This window comes from Dendropsophus ebraccatus, chromosome 9, assembly GCF_027789765.1.
Source record: "Dendropsophus ebraccatus isolate aDenEbr1 chromosome 9, aDenEbr1.pat, whole genome shotgun sequence".
NCBI classification, from domain to species: Eukaryota; Metazoa; Chordata; class Amphibia; order Anura; family Hylidae; genus Dendropsophus; species Dendropsophus ebraccatus.
The window spans coordinates 87,834,881-87,857,822 of NC_091462.1; the positions used below are offsets into that span (position 1 = coordinate 87,834,881).

The following is a 22,942-nucleotide window of genomic DNA, read 5'->3' on the forward strand; positions in this document are numbered from 1 at the left end:
CTTACCCAGAGTTCACTGCGAGTAAGAAGCCTCTACGACTTCCGGGTGACGCTTGTATGGGAACACGTGGGTGCAGCAGTTCTCCTGTGAGTCCGATTTATTATTGGCATGTATCATATCGTGGTACTGAGTGACCTGTGCTGAGATTATACTACTACTACTCCCAGCAGGCTGTCTGTGCTGAGATTATACTACTACTCCCAGCAGGCTGTTTGTGCTGAGATTATACTACTACTCCCAGCAGGCTGCCTGTGCTGAGATTATACTACTACTCCCAGCAGGCTGCCTGTGCTGAGATTATACTACTACTCCCAGCAGGCTGCCTGTGCTGACATACTACTACTCCCAGCAGGCTGCCTGTGCTGACATTATACTACTACTCCCAGCAGGCTGCCTGTGCTGACATTATACTACTACTCCCAGCAGGCTGTCTGTGCTGACATTATACTACTCCTCCCAGCAGGCTGCCTGTGCTGACATTATACTACTACTCCCAGCAGGCTGCCTGTGCTGACATACTACTACTCCCAGCAGGCTGTCTGTGCTGACATTATACTACTCCTCCCAGCAGGCTGCCTGTGCTGACATTATACTACTACTCCCAGCAGGCTGCCTGTGCTGACATACTACTACTCCCAGCGGGCTGCCTGTGCTGACATACTACTACTCCTAGCAGGCTGTCTGTGCTGACATTATACTACTACTCCCAGCAGGCTGCCTGTGCTGACATTATACTACTACTCCCAGCAGGCTGCCTGTGCTGACATTATACTACTACTCCCAGCAGGCTGCCTGTGCTGACATTATACTACTACTCCCAGCAGGCTGTCTGTGCTGAGATTATACTACTACTCCCAGCAGGCTGCCTGTGCTGAGATTATACTACTACTCCCAGCAGGCTGCCTGTGCTGAGATTATACTACTACTCCCAGCAGGCTGTGCTGAGATTGTACTACTACTTCCAGCAGGCTGTCTGTGCTGAGATTATACTACTACTCCCAGCAGGCTGTTTGTGCTGAGATTATACTACTACTCCCAGCAGGCTGTCTGTGCTGAGATTATACTACTACTCCCAGCAGGCTGTTTGTGCTGAGATTATACTACTACTCCCAGCAGGCTGTCTGTGCTGAGATTATACTACTACTCCCAGCAGGCTGTCTGTGCTGAGATTATACTACTACTCCCAGCAGGCTGCCTGTGCTGACATTATACTACTACTCCCAGCAGGCTGCCTGTGCTGACATTATACTACTACTTCCAGCAGGCTGTCTGTGCTGAGATTGTACTACTACTTCCAGCAGGCTGTCTGTGCTGAGATTGTACTACTACTTCCAGCAGGCTGTCTGTGCTGAGATTATACTACTACTCCCAGCAGGCTGTCTGTGCTGACATTATACTACTACTCCCAGCAGGCTGTCTGTGCTGACATTATACTACTACTCCCAGCAGGCTGCCTGTGCTGACATTATACTACTACTACCAGCAGGCTGCCTGTGCTGACATTATACTACTACTCCCAGCAGGCTGCCTGTGCTGACATTATACTACTACTACCAGCAGGCTGCCTGTGCTGACATTATACTACTACTACCAGCAGGCTGCCTGTGCTGACATTATACTACTACTTCCAGCAGGCTGTCTGTGCTGAGATTGTACTACTACTTCCAGCAGGCTGTCTGTGCTGACATTATACTACTACTCCCAGCAGGCTGTCTGTGCTGAGATTATACTACTACTCCCAGCAGGCTGTCTGTGCTGACATTATACTACTACTCCCAGCAGGCTGCCTGTGCTGACATTATACTACTACTCCCAGCAGGCTGTCTGTGCTGAGGTCTGGTGTCACTGGGACACCTCATACTGTACTAGACTGAGTGGTTTTGCCATGGAGCTAATGGGAATAACCATGAGGATTATATATATAATATATATGGGTATTTTCACCCAAGTGTAAAAGTCAAGATAAGTGAAATCAAATTGGAGCATTTCATTGCTGTGCGAATATATAGAATCTGGAATCTAGAATGGAGGCTAATCATCAGATTATATCTGCATATAGCAATTGTCGTGTTAGCTTGTACAACTCTTCTATTTATGCCTGACTGCCATTGCTTTAGACATGTATTGCTGTGGTTGTTGGTGAGGGGTGATCAGTGCCCCCCATTATATATATATATATATATATATATATATATATATATATATATATATACACTCACCGGCCACTTTATTAGGTACACCTGTCCAACTGCACGTTACCACTTAATTTCTAATCAGCCAATCACATTGCGGCAACTCAGTGCATTTAGGCATGTAGACATGGTCAAGATCTCCTGCAGTTCAAACCGAGCATCAGTATGGGGAAGAAAGGTGATTTGAGTGCCTTTGAACGTGGTATGGTTGTTGGTGCCAGAAGGGCTGGTCTGAGTATTTCAGAAACTGCTGATCTACTGGGATTTTCACGCACAACCATCTCTAGGGTTTACAGAGAATGGTCCGAAAAAGAAAAAACATCCAGTGAGCGGCAGTTCTGTGGGCGGAAATGCCTTGTTGATGCCAGAGGTCAGAGGAGAATGGGCAGACTGGTTCGAGCTGATAGAAAGGCAACAGTGACTCAAATAGCCAACCGTTACAACCAAGGTAGGCAGAAGAGCATCTCTGAACGCACAGTACGTCGAACTTTGAGGCAGATGGGCTCCAGCAGCAGAAGACCACACCGGGTGCCACTCCTTTCAGCTAAGAACAGGAAACTGAGGCCTGGTCTGATGAGTCTCGATTTCTGCTGCGACATTCGGATGGTAGGGTCAGAATTTGGCGTCAACAACATGAAAGCATGGATCCATCCTGCCTTGTATCAACGGTTCAGGCTGGTGGTGGTGGTGTCATGGTGTGGGGAATATTTTCTTGGCACTCTTTGGGCCCCTTGGTACCAATTGAGCATCGTTGCAACGCCACAGCCTACCTGAGTATTGTTTCTGACCATGTCCATCCCTTTATGACCACAATGTACCCAACATCTGATGGCTACTTTCAGCAGGATAATGCGCCATGTCATAAAGCTAGAATCATCTCAGACTGGTTTCTTGAACATGACAATGAGTTCACTGTACTCCAATGGCCTCCACAGTCACCAAATCTCAATCCAATAGAGCATCTTTGGGATGTGGTGGAACGGGAGATTCGCATCATGGATGTGCAGCCGACAAATCTGCGGCAACTGTGTGATGCCATCATGTCAATATGGACCAAAATCTCTAAGGAATGCTTCCAGCACCTTGTTGAATCTATGCCACGAAGAATTGAGGCAGTTCTGAAGGCAAAAGGGGGTCCAACCCATTACTAGCATGGTGTACCTAATAAAGTGGCCGGTGAGTGTATATATACAGTGGTGCCTTGGATTACGAGTATAATTTGTTCCGGGAGCGTGCTTGTAATCCAAATCCACTCTTATACCAAAGCAAATTTTCCCATATGAAATCACTGATATGCAGACAATTGGTTCCACAGCCCAAAAATAATGATTTTATATTTTAAATAACATTTAAAACAGATTAAACAAACAATGAGAAACAGCTAAATATGTGATATTGTAAGTTACTGTACAGTATAGCAATCAGCATGTGGAGTATAATGTTTATTAACTGCATAAACCTGATAACACATCAGCGGTTTGTAGATACAGGATGGAACTGCAGATCCCCATAATGCAGTAGCGTAGTACAACAGGCTAGAAGAGAAAAGCAGGGCCGCTGTCAGAGGTCTGTGTGGTCACATGACAGCAATGGGGAAAGGGGTGTGTTCAGCATGGACCAATCAGGACTGACAGAAACTGCAGGGAGACCTCCACAGTCCTGTCCCCTGATGTAAGCCCAGCCTGAAGTGGATCAGCTATGATTTGGAAGGTGAGGGAGACTTCCTGGGTCAGAGTACAGTGCTGTAGACCCCGCTATGCAGACTATGCCTCTCCCCAACTCGCGCTCCCACCCAGTACAGGGAGCTCTTAAACCAAAGCAATGCTCTTAAACCAAGTCACAATTTTGAAAAACTGTGAGCTCTTAAACCAAAACGCTCTTAAACCAAGGTACCACTGTGTATATATATATCTATCTATATATATATATATATATATATATATATATATATATATATACAGACACACACACACACTTTACTGCAATAGGACATAAAAAGTCTTGTACCTACGTTTTAAAATAATTCCACCTTTCGTATCCTACAGCATTATGACTATTAGTGATGAAGAATCTACAATCCGCCAGGAACCATCAAAGAAAAAGAAGAAACAGAAGAATTTTAAGAACAGAATAATGACAAAATCCCAGCATCTTGAACAAAAACCTAAAATTAAGAAGAAGAAACAGAAGACGAAAGCCTGGGCCGCAGAGGAGGCTTCTGAAATAACAGATGGAGTACCAAAAAAGAAAACTACCTTGGATATCTCAGGTGACCCCACCTCTGCTAGGGAGACCCATAACAAGAAAAGGAAGAAAGATGCGTTACATACTGAGAGGACATGTGACGCGCAAACCGATAAAAATGTCCCAAAAAAGAAGAAAAAGAAAAATGCTGCCGTGCAAAAAAGTATTGACCCAGTGCATGAAAAGAATGAGAAACTCTCTGCTGTAGAGGATACTAAGGAAAGTGGGATGAAAAAGAAGAAAAAAAAGAAGAAAGATAGTGATGCATTGGATTCACAAAGCACAAGTGAGTGTGTCCGCACAAATAAAGGTGTAACCGAGGATAGGAGCATGATTCTGGAAGATGATGTGATCACCAAACAAAAGAAAAAAGGAACAAAGAAAGTTCTTTCCAAGGACGAGGACATTGAAGCAGATCAAACAGCCAATAAACTAGATTGTCCCAACAGTGATAGCAGCTCCAAAGTAAGGAAACGCAAAAAGTCCAAGCCAGCCGAAAACATATCTGAAGATGAAGCCTCAGAAACTGTAAACAATGTCACTGATGACTTGGTGATCCAGAAGAAGAAGAACAAAAAGGAGGACTCTGAGCTATGGAAAGGGATAGAATCTCCTAAAGAGGTCAAGCCTGAGATGTCTGACTATGCAAAGGTTAAAAAGAAGAAAAAGAAGGTGACGTTTGAGAATGCTGAAGAAGCCACTGAAGATCATGGTGGAGAAAGTGAAAAGTCTTCAAGAGTTTCCAAAGAAAGGAAAACGAGCAAAGACTTGAATATGAATGAAGGAAAATCTGACGTGAATGACAACAGAGCTAAGGACAGGGACTCTGAAGAAGCCCCCAAGAAGAAGAAGAAAGGAAAGAAATCAAACAAAATGACTGAGTTGGTGGAAAGTAAGGAAGAATCTTTACATAAGACTTGTAAGGAAGAAAAGAAAAAATCAAAGAAGAAAAGGAAGAGGGAGGAGATGCTGGGGCATAGTGATGAAGAGCAGTCTGCAAATGAAGATATCGTAGAGGCTCCCAAAAAGAAGCAAAAAAAGAAGATGAAAAATCCTGAAGAAGCGATTGAGAAGCGAGTATGTATCACTAATAACTGAGCATCAATGATATTGCTAAAAATCAGTAGGTCAGTCTTATGTCCATTAGCTTTTGGAGCTCACTGGTCGGGATTTTACCAAAACCAGGAGAGAAGTCAACACAGAGAGAAAAATTGTACAGTACAGGGCGTATGTGTAGAGACAAGGTCACATAGTAACAAACTATTCTGTAATTCAAACAATAGAAGTAATGGTCCTGCTCAAAAGTAGGGGTGACTCGGGTATGGTTGATCTGCACTATGGTCCATCAAAATTTTATATATAAAAAAAGGTAGTAGATAGGTAGAGAAGGCGTTCACCAAGTGGTCAGCAGCCATTCTGTGGGTATATTGTGTTAGGGTATGCTTAAAGCTGTACATGTTGGGAATTAAACAGATTCTCCAAGGTGTCTCAGTCTAGAGATCTGGTGCAGCACAAGAAAAGATTTGAAGACAGGAGTGAGGGGTTTAGGTTATGAATAGAGATGAGCGAACCTTGAGCCTGCTCGAGTCGATCCGAACTTTCGGCATTTGATTAGCGGTGGCTGCTGAAGTTGGATAAAGCCCTAAGGCTATGTGGAAAACATGGATATAGTCATTGGCTGTATCCATGTTTTCCAGACAACCTTAGAGCTTTATCCAAGTTCAGCAGTCCCCGCTAATCAAATACCGAACGTTCGGGTTCGGATGGACTCGAACCCGGTTCGCTCATCTCTAGTTATGAAGGATGTTAGATTTAGGTCATTTACATAATGTAGAGCCCTGATGAGGGAGGAGATGTATGGAAGAGCAGAACTGTGAAGAACATTGTGGGTGAGAATGAGACACGGGGGGGAAGACATCGGTCTAGGGGTGGGCACTGTGGGGAAGACAATTGGTACCAAATGGATAAATGTCTTGTACTTTTATATGACTGTCCAGTAATCTTAGATCCCTACCAGTCAGGCCTCGGTAATGCAGGAGTGAAGGACTTTTCCTCTGTCTCCTTTAGTTGTACAGCTAAATATAACACTTACTTAAATATTTTTATTATGACATAGGAGACGCCTACGGGCAACCAACTGGGATTAGCGCAAGATGGAAGCAGAGATGAAGTACATATTGACACGGTAAATTAGACATGAAGGCTACTGTGGGCTGATATGATATTAAGATGTTTGTAACTAGTTGTGGAGTGGCTCATTGGCTGACTATTGCTATCCAGACTGCCTGTAAAAACTGTGATTGTTACAGAAGTGCCATGAGACTTTTTTGCAGAACTTAGGAAATTGTGAATGGTGCTAAACTGTAATACCAGAAACGGCCCATGGGCAAGTGTGGTGCTGTTTCCTTTATATCTAATATCTTGGATACCTTTAAGATAGTCTGGTAACTTAAGGTCCTTTTACACGGTCTGATTATCACTAACGAACGCCCCTAGAAACGCTCAATTAGCCAAATCGGCCAGTGTAAAAGCCAGAGATCAGCTGATGAGCAACACCTAACCATCTTTTGTGCGGCCATAAAAATCATCGTTATTGGCCACAAATCGTTCTGTGTAAACAGGAGATGTGCAGCCAATAACTATGTTTTCAATGGATTGATCATGCCTTGTAAGGGCACTTCAAGCGAGCACCGATCTAAATGATGGCCGCATATTGGACCATCTAGAATGACCCCTAAAGGGTACTTATCACGGAGGTAGTGTCTCTAGAGCTGCATGCAGACGCAGCTGCCACTAGGAAAATGGGTTGCTTTTGATGTGATGTTTGGTTGAGGCTGGTTGCCAATCCGCACAGGGATTTCCTCTTGACAGGCGCTGTTTAAATTCCTTTTGTTGTTTCTTGTTGGTGATGTACATGGCCCCCTGCACATTGTGGTGGTCATGTACGTTTCTTACTATGACAATCTTCTCTCACCCAATCCTATAAGGTCTGCCTTGGAGTCACATGGGGTATGACCGTCTACTCACCCACAAACCAGGGAGGGAGGATAGTCCAAGATGTGGCGGGTGTCACAGGGGTCGTATATCTTTTTTCCTAAGTTCCCAGTTAAAAAAAAAAAAAATCTCTTAAAATGTTTATTTTTATTTTTATCCAGGCACGGCGAAAAGCTCTGCAGGAGGATATAGACCGAGAGTCTGGAAAGACCAAGGTTGTATAGAGAACCGGGAGGAGTCAGGAGGCCGCTCTACCTCCATTCCTCATGCATAAATTGGCAGCGTTATTTATTTTTATTTTTTTGTATAATGTTGCATACTATTGTACATTACTGCAATATTGTATCATACATATAGGTGCAAGATCAAGACACATGTGACCTCTAACCTTCATTTTTGCCTTACAGCCTTCCCCAGCATTGCTTTTTAGTTACTATGTGAGGGAAAAACTAGCGCTAATATAAAAACAATAGTGTGCAATAGTGTGTGGATAGTAGTCTGATAGTATTAAGAAGGAAACAGTCTGTGACATAGAGAAATGCTTCCTTAAAGGGAATCTGTCAGCTCCCGGCCCTACCTGAGTTGCTGACAGTGTGCTGTAGCTGGCAGTCCCCTTGTGAGCAGGGCACCTTTTGGTAATTTTCCGTGCAGTGGATTATGCACAATCTCAGGTCTCCTACTGTAATTCAGTGTCAAAGAGCAGTTGTTTGTGCCCCACTCTGGCAGGCCTCACCCCTCCTTCCTCCTCATGAATAATTAATGCTGTCTGGCCTCCTCCTTACTCAGCTGTCAGCCAGTGTCTCTAATTGCATATCAGTCCTCTGTAGGCAGTTTATGTCTGAAAGAAACACTCAGATATAGATGAATTTCTGAAGCCAAATGTGTAGGAGCTGTGGTCTAGGGGTAACTCACCTGTCTAGAGAGCTGCCAGCAGTAAATTTTTGGTCCAAATCCCCTGATGGACATGAAATATAGTTCTTAAAAAAAAAAATATAATCTTATTTTTAAGGCTATGTTCACGCTCAGTAATTTGCAACCAAAACCAGGAGTGGATTAAAAACACAGAGAAAGGCAATGTTCACACACTGTTGAAATTGAGTGGATGTCCGCATTTAAAGAAGTCCGTTGAAAATTTTTATTAAAGTTTTGTATTGCCCCCCAAAAGTTATACAAATCCCCAATATACACTTCTTATTATGGGAAATGCTTATAAAGTGCTTTTTTTTCCCCCTACACTTACTACTGCATCAAGGCTTCACTTCCTGGATAACATGGTGATGTCATGACCCGACTCCCAGAGCTGTGCGGGCTGTGGCTGCTGGAGAGGATGATGGCAGAGGGATGCTCAGTGTCCCTCCAGTGCCCTGTGTCCCTCAGTGCCCCCCTGCCATCATCCACCCAAATAGCGGACATCTACTCAATTTCAACAGGGATTTAAACTGCTGGCAGGTCTCTACACAAGTAAGTTACCCCTAGCCCACAGCTCCAACACATCTGGCCTAGGTGATTCAACTATATCTGAGTGTATCTTTCAGACATAAACTGCCTACAGAGGACTGACCTGCAATCAGAGACACTGGCTGAGAGCTGAGCGAGCAGGAGGCCGGGCAGCATTGATTATTCATGAACAAGAGGAAGGAGTGGTGAGGTGTGGCAAGAGTGCGGCACAAACAACTCCTCTTTGACACTTCATTACAGTAGGATTGTACATAATCCACTGCACGGACAAACTACCAAAAGGCACCATGCTCACTAGGGGACTGCCAGCTACAGCACACTGTCAGGACCTTAGGTAGTGCCCGGGAGCTGACAGATTCCCTTTAAATATTTACCTCCAAGAACAGTGCCACCCCTCCCAACAGGTTGCGTGTGGTATTACAGTCCAGTTCCATTCACTTCACAAGAGTTCACAAATAATCTGATGCAATCTTACATGAGCAGAGATGCAGGGAGAGATGGCGCCTTCCATTATAGTCTATGTATTTAAGTTGGCCATCCACGTGAGTGTCATCTGTACCTTATGATTTCATTGGCTACTAACCCAGTGGCAGGGGAGAGAAGGGTCGGGCATGTTGGATTTCAACTGCCTGATTCTTTTGTTCTCAGGACGGCTGCCAGTCTGGCCTTTGAGAACAGAAGCATTCTCGGCCAGGCAGAGTGTTCATGTATAATGGGATAAGTCAAAGCCTAAAACTATAAACTATAACATAACCCAAAATAAGAGGCATTTGCTTAGTGTCTCCCATTACCAGTAACCAGTACCGTCCAGAACAGAGCCCCCCATCCCCTGCCGCTTCTATCTTCTGGCCGATAACCAAGAGATCTGATAAAGAGACACTATTCTCTCATTCTGCGAGTCAGCATGGAGGCAATTTACGTCTAATTCAAAGCAAAAGGAAAAAAAGAAAGTAATTGTAATGTAAATTAAGAAGTCAATTGATCTTTCTGCGCTCTCATATTGTAGTTGTAAATTTCATTTTCGCTCCCAAAGCATTACAGCGTGACAAGTTGCTGAAGAATTGGAGCAATTTGTGGCTGATTGGAGGCTGATTATTAGGCGGCGGCGGCGGGCTGGGGATCGGCAGGGGGATGATTTAGGCTTCGGGGAGAGGTTAGCAGAGCTGTGTTTGCTGGAAGAATAATTGCCTGCAGTTATCTAGTAGAGACAGACCCTGAAACGTGGTAATTATGTGTGCCAGGGCCACAATGGGTTAATAGCAGCCTTCAGAAAGCCGGCAAAGCTTAATGGTAAAGGTGGCATAACCAGCCAACAATAACACATGGCAGTGCAGAACTGGCAAGACAAAGTACAGTATATCTCCGGGGGTATACATGCCCTCTCAACGACTAGGAATCTCGTATCAATTGTGACAGTTACTACAAGTATTGGGGAAGTGTTCTGCTTTGTCCCACAGAGTAGACGGTGGACTGTCATTGCATACTTCATAGCAAGCATTAGCTTTGGCTACTGATATGGTTATACAGAGGTATAGGAATCTTGTATCCATTGTGTTTTGCTCACCTCTGCCAAAATAATTTGTCCCACAGAGTAGACGATGGACTGTCGTTGCCTACTCCATAGTTGGCTACTGATAGGTCATTCCACAGGTGCTTACCGTATATATTTCCCCCGCTGTACACACAATAAAAACATTCTCTGTAGATATTAAAAAATTAGGATCTTAGCAAACTATTTGACCAACCAGAGTTTACCATGTCACCACGTTAGGGTGTCCTCAGAGACATGGTCCCTACATTTTCACACTAGCAATGGCCTCTCCTGGGCTACATAAGCCTACAACTGGGCAGATAGGAGCCAAACAATCTATTTTATAGCACCCTTGGGACATGGTTTTATATTGATTTATATTGGGCTAGTCACACAGTCCGTTTTATTTTTTATCCGTAATCCATTCCTTAAAATAAGGACATGTCCTAATGCGTATTGTGATTGAGGTATGGATTTAGAAGTCTGTGGGATCCTTATTTTTTTAACGGATGTCACTGATCATATCTATGCAAACTAGTACTATTCACATTTTACGGAAATGGATGCAAATTCGGATGATTTTCCACGGATCACGGAGAAAAATTAGCAGGAGGTTTTGCGGCTCAGAAAAAACACTGACCGTGTGAATGAGCCCTTACTAACAATGGGTGTTGAAGAGACATTGACTTGCCAGACATGTAACCACTTTACAAAGCTTTGGTGCACGCTCATCTGGAATACATTGTTTAAATCTGACCATTGCTTTGCAGAATATATGACTAGGAGCTAAAAAAGATACCAATGCGCATCACCCTGTGTTATAGGTACAGCCATCATACTGATTGAGACATTCTGACCTGCTGAGAACTCTCTCACCACTAGTTTTTACAGTATTAGGTCCCCAGCCTTGACTGATAGATCTCTTCCTATTTGAGTATACAGAGTGATCTATCAATCTAGACTGGCGGAGCAGGCAAAAGCCAAGGGGTCACCCTGATGAAGAATGAAGACGATGATAGGTTCCCTTTAACATTATATTACTGTAGTAAAACGAGGCAGCTATATTAAACACTGTGACCCAAATGCATATAAAGTGTTAATGTAGTTGGTAACAACCAGTCATATTCCGTATTTCCCTTGTTGGGCAGTTTGACTTGCTTTGTCCTTTATCATCATGTGCTGGAGTGAATCCCCAGTAAGTGACATGAAATATTTTAACCTTTTAAATAGGGGACAAAGTTCGGACAGTGGGACACGGCTGCGTTCCAAAACTCAGACCAGCAAACCAAGTTTTTTCGACTATTAGGTGGATTCAAGAAGGGAAACCAAGCAGCTGGGATTTCACCCTCAAACCAGGTGAAAGCCAACATGGCCTTGGGGAAGCAGCAGGAACAAGCTCTGGAGAGGAACCTGATGTCTGAGTTTGACAAAGCACTTTCCTGGAAACAGAACAGAGGAATCGGCTTAGGCTTCCAGCCCACCCCCAATAAGAGCTTCTTTATTGACAAAACTGTATCCAGATCGGTGAAGTTTGACGACTGACTCTACATGGATTCAGACAACTTACTGTAAAACCTTACGGGATCAAGTTTTACTTGATCCAAGGGAAGTCCATGTTTTTCTGCTGTTGGATGCTAAAATGTGGCATCAGTAATGCCTGGAGTGAAGGGATGGCAAAGCTCATTGTAGAATATGTGAAATCAGAGTCTCCAACTAGTACTTTGTATCAGATAGTCGCCATTTTTAAAGGGGTTATCCGGCATTGGAAAAACATGGCCTCTTTCTTCCAGAGACAACACCACTCTTGTCTCCAGGTCAGGTGTGGTTTGCAATTAAGCTCCATTCACTTCAATGGAACCAAGTTGTAAAATCCCACGCAAATTGGAGTCAAGAATAGTAAGACCACTGAAAGAAAGTGGCCATGTTTTTCCAATGCTGGATAACCAATTTAAGATCTCTGCTGGCTGGTATGTAGTAAACAATGGTAGCACTGGCTCCAGGCTCCATACAGTAGAGTTCTCAGAGCGCTGTCTGTCTCTGTGATATCATTTGACCATCGGTAAGCTTTATTTGCTGACTACATGGCTTTTCCACACTGCATGCACAGGTTTCTGACTGATTCTCCAATCTGAAGAGACTAGAAAGCAGTTTCATGCAAGCAGAGAGCGTGAGACTGGATACCGCCTGCATCCTCATCCACAGCTATAGTATATAGATGCTTTTATCACATGTATATCTTTATGAGTTTGTGTTTTGTGTACTCTGTATTGTAAAAAGGACAGAACAATGCATATTATACTCTTAGGATCTTTAATTTCTATACTCAGAATTTAATGTGCATACAGATAATGTATCCTGAATTATAATTGTGTTTGTTTTTTATCATTGCATCCTAATAAAGTAAAGTCTTTATATTTGTACGCCTAGGGCTGGGTGATACATACTAAGGAGATCATTTTTTTACAGGTTTTACCAATCTTGCAAAATTATATCTATCAGATGGTGAAGGGCCCCAGCAGTTGGTTGGGAGCCATAGAGACGGCCGACTGCTGCATTTGGCTATCTCTGCCAGTTCCTATATAGAACAAGTACCACTGATTTCTAATAGGAGACATGGGGCTCTGTTCTTTAGGCCGTGTGGTTGGGGAGCAGTGGTCAGGCCTCTGCAATCAGATAGTTTCCCTGTGGATAGGGGGTTACTTTACAAGAAACCCCCTTTAAAGGGTCCTTTTACACTTGCAGACCTTCAGCTGTCCGCAGGCACAAAGAGTGTCGATCAGCAAGAACCCGCTGCATCTTTAACGCAGCCATTTAAATGTATTTGTGGATAGAGGATGGTCTAGCACCGCCGTCACTATAAAGTGCATCTGGGCTCCAATCCGGACTGTAGACCAGGGAAACCTCTGCTACTGGACCAGACAGCTAAGGTGTGCTCAATACCAGTGACTCCATAAACTAATAGTACTGTTTCAGTTTACATGGTCCTAACCGGAAGAAGGGGGAAACCCAAAACCATGCTGCACTCTCCCTCACTGAATAAATGGGCTCTTGAGTGACTGCTCCTCCTTTATTACTACTATGCCTTTAGTTGAAGGGGTACTCCAGCGATTTTTTTTTCTTTCAAATCAACTGGTTTCAGCAAGTTATACAGATTTGTAATTTACTTCTGTTTAAATATCTCATCTTCGTGTACTTAGCAGCTGCTGTATGTCCTGCAGGAAGTGGTGTATTCTTCCCAATCTGACACAGTGCTCTTTGCTGCCACCTTTGTCCATGTCAGGTACTGTCATTAGCAAATCCCCATAGAAAACATCTCCTGCTCTCCAGGCTGGAGAGAATACCCCACTTCCTGCAGGCCATACAGCAGCTGATAAGCACTGGAAGCACTTTCTGGGACCAGTTGATTTAAAAGAAGATATTTTTGGGCGAACTAGGGCACGGAGGCATCCTGCACAGCACAACACCCTGCAATCTTCTCTCAGCAAGTTTCTAGATAAGCACTGACCTTTCTGACCTCTGAATCCAGCGTTTTAGGTGTCCACACAGTGTACAAACAGCTGACCTTCATGTCTCCTCTCCCTGCTCACTCACCTCCCTCTCCATAGGATATAATGGACACAGCAGAACCCGTCTTCACTAGCTTCTCTGTAATGAAGATGGATTTGCCTGATAATGCACAGATAAGAAGTGAGAGGGGGGGGGGGGGGGGGGGCTTGGAAATTGCTTTTTGAGTACAGAAAGCCTTTTTTGCCTAATAAAACCTATTATAGAGTTTTTTTTCAAATCGCTTATACTATAGATTTCTGCAAAAAAAAAAAAAAAAAAAATATATATATATATGACAGTTACGTTTTAATAAAAACAGAAGGTACAAAACTTACCTTCATCCTCAGCGCTTTGTGAGTTATAGGCAAGCATCAGCAGGCTGGATGCTTGTAATCCGCTGATTCTCTTCAATTGTAAAATGGGGGTTATTCACACTTTAAAAACTTAAGAAATACCTTTAATCACCCCCTCATCTGGTAAAAAAAAAAGCTTTGGTGGGATTCCCAATCTCTGTAATAATATGAAATGTCCGGTTAATAAAGGCCATTTGTCTGTGGTCGCCTCCTGCTCTATTGCCTTAGAGTAGGTGTTTGCACTATCACTATTCTCCTAGGACAGGGATGGGGAACTTTTGGCCTTCCAGCTGCTGCAAAACTACGATTCCCATCATGCCCGGTGAACAGCCAAAGCTAAAGCTTTCCAAGCATGATGGGAATTGTAGTTTTGTAACAGCTGGAGGGCCGACTGTTCCCTATCCTTTAGGCATTTTTTCTTATCTCCCCTCTGTAGGATTCATATAACAACCTAAACTACAGCTATCAGGGTATAAAGAATAAGCCAGGACAACTGGACAGACATTGATCACAAATACTTTTATTATATACAATATGCTCCCCCCCCCTTTTTAATCCTTATTTTTAACAGTATCATAGTAAATAGCATTGGTTCTATATCACCTGTACATTTACTTCTTAAGGCCATGTTCAGACATTGCTAATTTATTGCAGATTTAAAAAAATGTTAAAGGAGAGAAAAAAAAAAACCCCCAGAGCTTGGTGTGTTTTGTTTTTATAGATATGCTGTTGGCATTATACTTTGCGGATTTGTTGGAAAAACATTCACTACATATTAATGTGGCCTAACTGCACCAGGCTGGTTTCCTTTTAATATACACGCCATGGCAAAGACCATTATGGAATGATCTCTTTCTATTAGGCAAATGTAACATAACATAAGACTGGCGGCACCTGCACAGATTGGCAGTGTGGCTGCATACCAGCTAACAGCATAGAAAATGGGAATTCATTCAATGAATTTCATGGGAAAACAGGCAGCTTTAGGATGACATTCTGATACATAACTGGAGTTGTAATACACATATATACAGTACATGAAAGCATTAATACTACAAGGCTGAATCGTCTAGGACCATAGATCAAGCACAGCTTCATAATCTTCTATCTGGAAATCCAGAACCCCTGGTATGGGAGAAGCACTCATACCCCATTAGGTTCTAGACTGCAGGGGAAGTCTGTTCACCAGGTCATTCAAGTAACTACAATCCGGTTGTTTGCTTCTCTTCTTGATGTATTCCAGAGTTTTCACCTAGTGGGAAGAAGGAACAATTGGATCTTTTACAATTAATAATTTAAAACCTACCGCCTATGCACAATGCCTTCCTATCATGAATTTCCCTGGTCTGTTCTATAATGTTTGATCAGATTTTAGTCTTACACCAATTACTGAGGCTTCAGCTGATCACCTTGTCCTTGCACCATGCTTTATACTGCAGAACTTACAATAGAGAATTCCACCATTTAATACTGGAGCAAGTAGACTACTAGGAAGATGACACAATAGCTGCCACACAGAGATTCAAGGGAGCACGATCCTTACATGTTAAAGGGGTTATCCAGGGAAAACTGGTGTCAAAAAGTTATACAGATTTGTAATTTACTTCTATTTAAAAATATCAAGTTTCCAGTACTTCTCAGCTGCTGTATGTCCTGCAGGAAGTGGTGTATTCTTTCCAGTCTGACACAGTGCTCTCTGCTGCCACCTCTGTCCATGTCAGGAACTGTCCAGAGCAGGAAAAGTTTACTATGGATATCGGTTACTGCTCTGGACAGTTCCTGACAAGGACAGATGTGGTGTCAGAGAGGTTTGTGTCAGACTGGACAGAATACTCCCTGTAGAACATACAGCAGCAGATGAGTACTGGAAGACTAGTAATTTATTTCTATTTAAAAATGTCAAATCTATATAACTTTTTCACACAAGTTAATTTGAAAAAAAAAAAAAAAATCTTTCAAAACAAGCCCTTTAAATGCTGAACTACTAATGCTGGCCTCTATACCGATCTTGCAGAGGATTATAGGCCCCTACATACTAAACTAGCACTGACCATGGTTTTTGTATCAGCAAAGCCATGCTTCTGGGCCAGGTTCCACAGATTAACAGCAAGCTGGTTCAGTTTATTGTTCCTCAGGTCTCCATGAGCAAGAATACTGTTAAAAAAGAGCAGTGAGAGGGCGCTCTGACGCTTCAGGGTCTATGGGAGAGAACACAAAAATAGGAATTTAATAGAGACATTAGCACAAGGTTAATTATGTTTCACAGTATTGTATCCATGTCTACCTTCGGCTGTCCAGGCATGATGGGAATTGTAGTTTTGCAACAGCTGGAGGGCCGAAAGTTCCCCATCCCTGACCTATTGAATCATCAGGATATTCCACCAAATCTTGGATCAAGAAAGGGCTTGTTCCCATTTGGTAATTTAGTACCAGTGAGGGCCCTATTACAAAGGACGATTATTGTGCGAAAAATCATTATATTGTTTGAATTTAAACGATAATCGTTCTGTGTGTTTGCAGGCAAAGATCAAAAAATCAGTCATCTGTCGTTCATTGATTCAGATCTGGACCTAAAAATATCGTTAATCTTTCACTGTAATTCCACATTCAATCGTTTAAGTTCCACATTTTTTCACTAATCGTTCAGTGTAATTGCACATTGTTCATTGTTTTGCTGGGATCAGAAGGAATAAACGATCATAGTAACGATCGCAATAACGATTGTAACTAACGACCATCGTTCTGTGTAATATGGTGAACGATTTCAGGTTAATGATAAACAATCTCGTTTGCGATCGTTTATCGTTAAAAATCGCTCCGTGTAATAGGACCCTTAATTACAATTATAATGAGTAAGGCTATGTGCAGACTTTGTATAAGACCGGCCGGTCTCTGGAAAGATCGTCCCAACCGGTACTGCAGTACTGGCCGGATGATCTTTTCGGCTGCAGGGTTCTGATGCGGGCACATCCGTGTGCGCCCACATCAGAACTCCCCACAGCACACTATGAATGAGCGGCCGGAGCTGCTCGCTCCACAGTGCGCACTGACAGGGCTTTCTGCGGCCGCTATTCACTGAATAGAGGCTGCAGAAAACTGACATGTCAGTTGTTTGCGGCGCCGCTAGGGATACCGGCCGGGGCGTATGCTATGTGCATACGCTCCGGCCGGGATCCTATAGATGGAGAGGTAAATTTTCATAATAATCACGACCGTTATACAACGGCCGTGATTTTATGAAAATATATGTTGTATGAACATAGCCTAAAATATTCACAGAACGTGTCTGGAGTTCCCCTTTAAATGACTTTGACAGTAACTTAATAGATGAATTCTATCCACATTCTAGATTAAATGTTTCAGTAAATTGTAATTTAAGGTCTTGAATGAAAGATGCCGAAGGAAATAATGAGACGCTGGAGTCCTGGACGTCCCGGTGCTGAGGCAGCATAAACAGCCCATTACCAGCGCTTAACACTCTACTAGATAAACAGTGTAGTGGTCCAGGACGCAGACAGCAGCCATTATCATACATCAGCTCAGAGCATAGTCATACCCACGTCTGTCTATGCTGCATGAAGCCGGACAGGGATTCTCATCTTTTTATCCAAGAGAACAAAATTGGGCAGTTTCCATGGCAGCACGCTTGGCACGGACCATATGGACAAGCACCGCTGGCCATAATTATATACCTATAAGACTGCGTCTCCAGCGTCGGCTCAGGACGGATGACATGCCGCCCTGGGGAGGATTAACTGCTTGTAAGATATCACAAGAAGCAGCACTGTGTATGCAAGCAGTGGTCACTGACATCAGGGGGCAGGTATTAAAGGGATTTTGGCAATGTAGAGTGATGGATCCTGATGGCGCTCATTCAGATCAGTAACCAGGGAGAGGACGGTGAAGAATAAGGAATGGGAGATGCAGGATTGTGTAAGCGGGGATCATTCACAGTTCATCTCCCATACGGTATCACAGGACAGGCTGTTTCTCATTACACCAATAGGCTGTGAGCGGGATATCACAGCTGCATTGTCTGAGCTTGATGCAGCTTGCTGTATAGAGATATATTAAACCAACACAGATGTATAGAAGGCGACTAGAGATGACTCCGTGTGAGAGGGTCAGGAGATCCCTGCTGGGTCATTACTACACGGGTGTATCCTGACAGGCATCACGTCTTATCTCACTGACGCTGGATCCAGTTACTCTGCTTATACTGGGGGGGAAGGATGGAATAAATAGGAGACTGCATGCCTGAGATCATTTCCTACCATCGCTCTGGAGTCACATCCTTTATATGTTATAGCTAGGAGGAGACCCCCGTATATCCCTTAGAACGGTACTTCTATAGCTTCATACAGCATACTCTCTCATTGATGTATGTTATTATTGGTAGAGCAGGCTCAGTGCCACACCCGGACTGGCTCAAGCTTGGCTTTGGTGTCTAAGGGTACTATTACACAAAGCGATTTTTCAACGATCAACAATAAACAAACTCAAACGACCGCTATAGCGAACAACCTTAAATCGTTCACCCAATTACACGGAACGATGACCGTTACTTATGATCGTTATTGCGTTTGTCCTGTCGTTGCCACTGCGAGCCATGTCGTATTACATGCAAACGATCAAAAATAAAAATAGGTCCAAATTCTACTGAACGACCAACAATTCAATAGATCATTGTCTGCTTTTATACTGCGTTTACACGAAACGATAATTGGCCCGATCGTACGATTAACGATGTCGGAGTAACGATTTTTTTTTCCATAAGGATTAGCGTTTAGACGGTACATTATATCGTACGGAAAATCGTTTTGCGATCGCTTAAGCCTATCTCACACATTGGATAAATCGGCGAACGACTGTTTACACGTAACGATCTGCGAATTTTTTACGAACGACGATTTGAGAACATGTTGTAAGATCAAAATGAACGATTTCTCGTTCGTCGTTTGATCGTTCGCTGCGTTTACAAGTACGATTATCGGTCGAATTCGATCATTATCGCGCAAATTTGCACAATACTCGTTACATGTAAACACACCCATACACTAAACAATTATCGTTTAGTGTAAACCAAACGATTATCGTTCAAATCCGAACGATTTAACGATTTTTCAAACAATAATCGTTCTGTGTAATACCACCCTAAGTGTACACTGTCAACCCCCTTAGAGGGCAACTCTGGCAAAAGAATTTCTTTCATATCAACTGGTATCATAAAGTTATCTACAGTAGACTTGTAATTATTACTATTTTAAACCTCCCATCTTCCAGTACTTATCAGTTGCTGCATGTTCTGCAGGAAGTGGTGTGGTCTTTCTAGTCTGATGCTCCCTGCTGCCACCTCTGACCATCACAGGAATCGTCCAAAGTAGATAAGGTTTTCTATGGGGATTTGCTGATTCTCTGGGCAGTTTCTGTCATGTACAGAGGTGGCAGCAGAGAGCATTGTGTCAGACTGGAAAGGTAGGGCATACGGCAGCTGATAAGTACAGGAAGACGTAAAAAAATTTAATAGATGTAATTTACAAATCTGTAACTTTCTGACGCCTGTTGATTTAAAATATAAATATAAATAATATTTGTTTGTTTTTTTAATACCAACAAGGATGTCTGCTTCAGGGTATCCCCAAGCCATTGCAGGAAGCATTTATAGTGTCAAGCCCACTGGCAAGTACAGGAGGGCCAAAGCACAAAGCCACAACGTAGTCAAGACTAGTTGATGGTGGGGAACCAGTAGTCAGATGACCCAAAGAAACAACCAGAATGAGTCTGGACCTTTATTGGCATCAGGACATTGCCGACATCAGGATACTTGAGCTATATGGACTGAATGAACCTGGGAGCATGACCTCATCAGACATGGTAACACTATGCAATCAGAAGGAACTGGTAGTGGAACATATAGCAGGCTGCCCATTGATCAGGTAGCATCCTATATGTCTCCAGAAAGCTGTACTCATAAAACGACCCATGTCTGCTGATGGACTGCAGAGCGGCTTGGCTTATAGGAGTTATTTATCCAGAGCCCAATAACATCTGTGCTCACTGACACACTGATGCCAAATGCCAGTAAAGAACATTCACACTCAGTAAACATTGGGTTCAGTTCTTACTGTATACATACAAGATCTCATGAAGCCATGGGAAGACATTGGAGCCATCCAACACAACAATCATGGCATGGCAGGCAAGGATGGGGGCGGCAGCAGTAACATTAATATGGGACATATTACCTTTTCCTTTCCAAGGGCTTTCAGGTGCTCCAAAATCTGTCCAATCAGAGTGTCACACAGTTTATTGATTTCTGCCAAGAATTTTGTATCCCCACCATAGAGATTATCATTGGAATCCACTGAAGAGAAAGAGAGAATAGATGGATGGTGTTGTCAAGTCAAAGGTAAATCCATATTCTGCAGACACTCTATGGAACGCTGCAAGTAGCTAATACAAAGAACTAGTTCAATCTACATGGATTAAAAACTCTGTGCAGATTATATATATATATATATATATATATATATATATATATATATATATAAAATCTATATCTTTATAGAAGTTGGAGCTTTGTTCTTTTTATACAGAGCTCCAAGCCCCTGCACAGACTTTTTTTTTTTTTACAGCAGAATATTCTGGCTGCTTGAAGCCACCACTAGGGGGAGCACAAGAGCATAATGCATGCTTTTTAGCCATTGAACTTAAAAATAAAATTGCTTGCACCCTCTTCCCTCACCGACAATGTCTATGCATAGGATCTGGAGCCTTACATCAGGAAATTGGAGCACCAATCGTTACAAAAGAAAAGGAAATTTCATACTGAAAAGTAAATCATGGTATGTTACTGGGTAGTCTCTGTAAAAGTAAATCTGTCAGCTTCATACTTGGGACAGAGTTGCCAATCCTGACTGATAGGTGCTTGGGGATAAAATGATCCAAAGCTTTAGTTTGGAAAGGAGAGTTTGAATTAAAAGGGTACTCTGATGAAAAGTTGTTTGTTTTTTTTTAATTAAAATCAACTGGCATCAAAAAGTTTAGCAGATTTGTAATTTACTTTTGTTTTAAAATCACAAGCCTTCCAGTACTTTTCAGCCTCTGTATGTCCTGCAGGAAGTGGCGTATTCTTTCCAGTCCGACACAGTGCTCTCAGCTGCCACTTCTGTCAGAGACAGGAACTGTCCAAAGCAAGAGAGGTTTTCTTTGCAGATTTGCTACTGCTCTGGACAGTTCCTGTAATGGACAGAGGTGGCAGCATTGTTTCAGACTGGAGAGAATACACCACATCCTGCAGGACATACTGCAGATGATAAGTCCTGGTAGACTTGACATTTTTAAACAGATTTAAATAAATTAATATAAAACTTTCTCATACCAGTTGGTTTGAAAGAAAATATTGTCCGCCAGGATACCCCTCAAGGGTGGGTTCACATGTAACAGATCCGCAGCGGGTTTCTCGCTGTAAATTTGCAGCGAGACCCCCTGCGGATCTCTGCCCTGTACACCCTATTGGCAGACAAAGTTTGTCAGCAGCCCGCCCCGTTAAATCCCCCTTCGCCGGAGCCTATACATCACCTGGTCCCGGCTCCGGCTTGCTTCAGGGGTTCCCTGCACGTCCCGCTGGGGACATGAAGACAACGGGAGCCCCGAAGCAAGGGACCAGGTGATGTATAGGCTCCTATGGCGGGGGGGTTAATGGGGCGGGCTACTGACAAACTCACAGCGGGATGTCCATCCTGCTGCGAGTTTGTCCGCCCATAGGGTGTACAGGGCAAGGATCCGCAGCGGATCTCTCTGTGAATTCGCAGCGAGAAACCCGCTGCGGATCTGTTACCTGTGAACCCACCCTTGATGTAACTTGAAAAATAGCTGTAATGATCCCATATGACAAGCCAAAGGGTTTACAAATTGTCTTTCTTTTGCGGAGTGTTTTAATACACAAAACCATTTTGACGTACATTTCCTTAACCAGCTTCTCAATGCCTGGTCAATATGCTACCTATTGTTGGATGAGCACAATGGCTTCCTAAGGGACCTTGCGGTGTGGATTAGCAGGGAGCACCACTTCTATGTTAGGTTACAGGGAGATAAGCCAGCTACAAAGCAGTTTATTTTGGGTTCCTCAGAGACATGCCAACTATAAGCGACAGCTGCTGCAGAGCGCTGCCAAGTGCAAGGACTGGTACTGAAACAACCCAACTGGCTTGGAGCATTGAAACTCATTGTCAGTACTGAGAGCTAAATATGACTGCCAGTATCTGTCACATGGTAGGTACACATGACTGTGCTATGAGGGTCACCTTCTCCCTTTTAAGTACCTATTCAGTTAGACTAAACCTTCCGAGTGATCTTTGGGCTCTCATTGCTGTTATGGAGCCTCTGTGAGTCTCCCCTATGATGCACAGCTATTTCTCATTCTCCTTATCTTAGGTGCCATGACCAGAGCTGGGATGTTTGCCAGCAGTACTCGCTCTAAACTTCCTATTCCTGACTTCTCTGGCCAATCACATGACAGCACCTACTCCTCTTTGTTATGCCATGACATAGAAAGTGCACTGCTTAGACCAAACAGGCTAGCACTGTACTGAGGGGTGATTTACAGTAAAGTACTATAGATG

The 22,942-nt window shown here is 43.2% G+C and overlaps 2 protein-coding genes across 4 annotated transcripts in view; one reads left to right on the forward strand and one right to left on the reverse strand.

Annotated features, from left to right (window-relative positions):
- The first annotated feature begins 20 nt into the window (after window positions 1-20).
- KNOP1 (lysine rich nucleolar protein 1) lies at window positions 21-12,839 on the forward strand. Of its 2 annotated transcripts, XM_069981971.1 has the most exons (5): window positions 21-86; window positions 4,238-5,513; window positions 6,553-6,621; window positions 7,592-7,645; window positions 11,650-12,839. In XM_069981971.1, exons 2-5 carry the CDS (start codon window positions 4,242-4,244, stop codon window positions 11,959-11,961), a joined length of 1,707 nt encoding a protein of 568 aa, XP_069838072.1. In that variant the 5' UTR covers window positions 21-86; window positions 4,238-4,241; the 3' UTR covers window positions 11,962-12,839. The 2 variants fall into 2 exon arrangements, with proteins under 2 accessions (XP_069838072.1, XP_069838073.1); XM_069981972.1 differs by lacking the exon at window positions 7,592-7,645.
- A 2,021-nt stretch (window positions 12,840-14,860) lies between these two features.
- Window positions 14,861-22,942, reverse strand: part of VPS35L (VPS35 endosomal protein sorting factor like) — a 48,480-nt gene continuing 40,398 nt past the window's right edge. For both annotated transcript variants that reach the window (XM_069981973.1, XM_069981974.1), the window contains exons 29-31: window positions 20,564-20,682; window positions 16,370-16,516; window positions 14,861-15,570 (exon numbers count right to left, since the gene is read on the reverse strand). In XM_069981973.1, coding sequence (XP_069838074.1) covers window positions 15,472-15,570; window positions 16,370-16,516; window positions 20,564-20,682 — 365 coding nt within the window. In that variant the 3' untranslated portion in view covers window positions 14,861-15,471. The remainder of the gene's footprint in view (window positions 15,571-16,369; window positions 16,517-20,563; window positions 20,683-22,942) is intronic.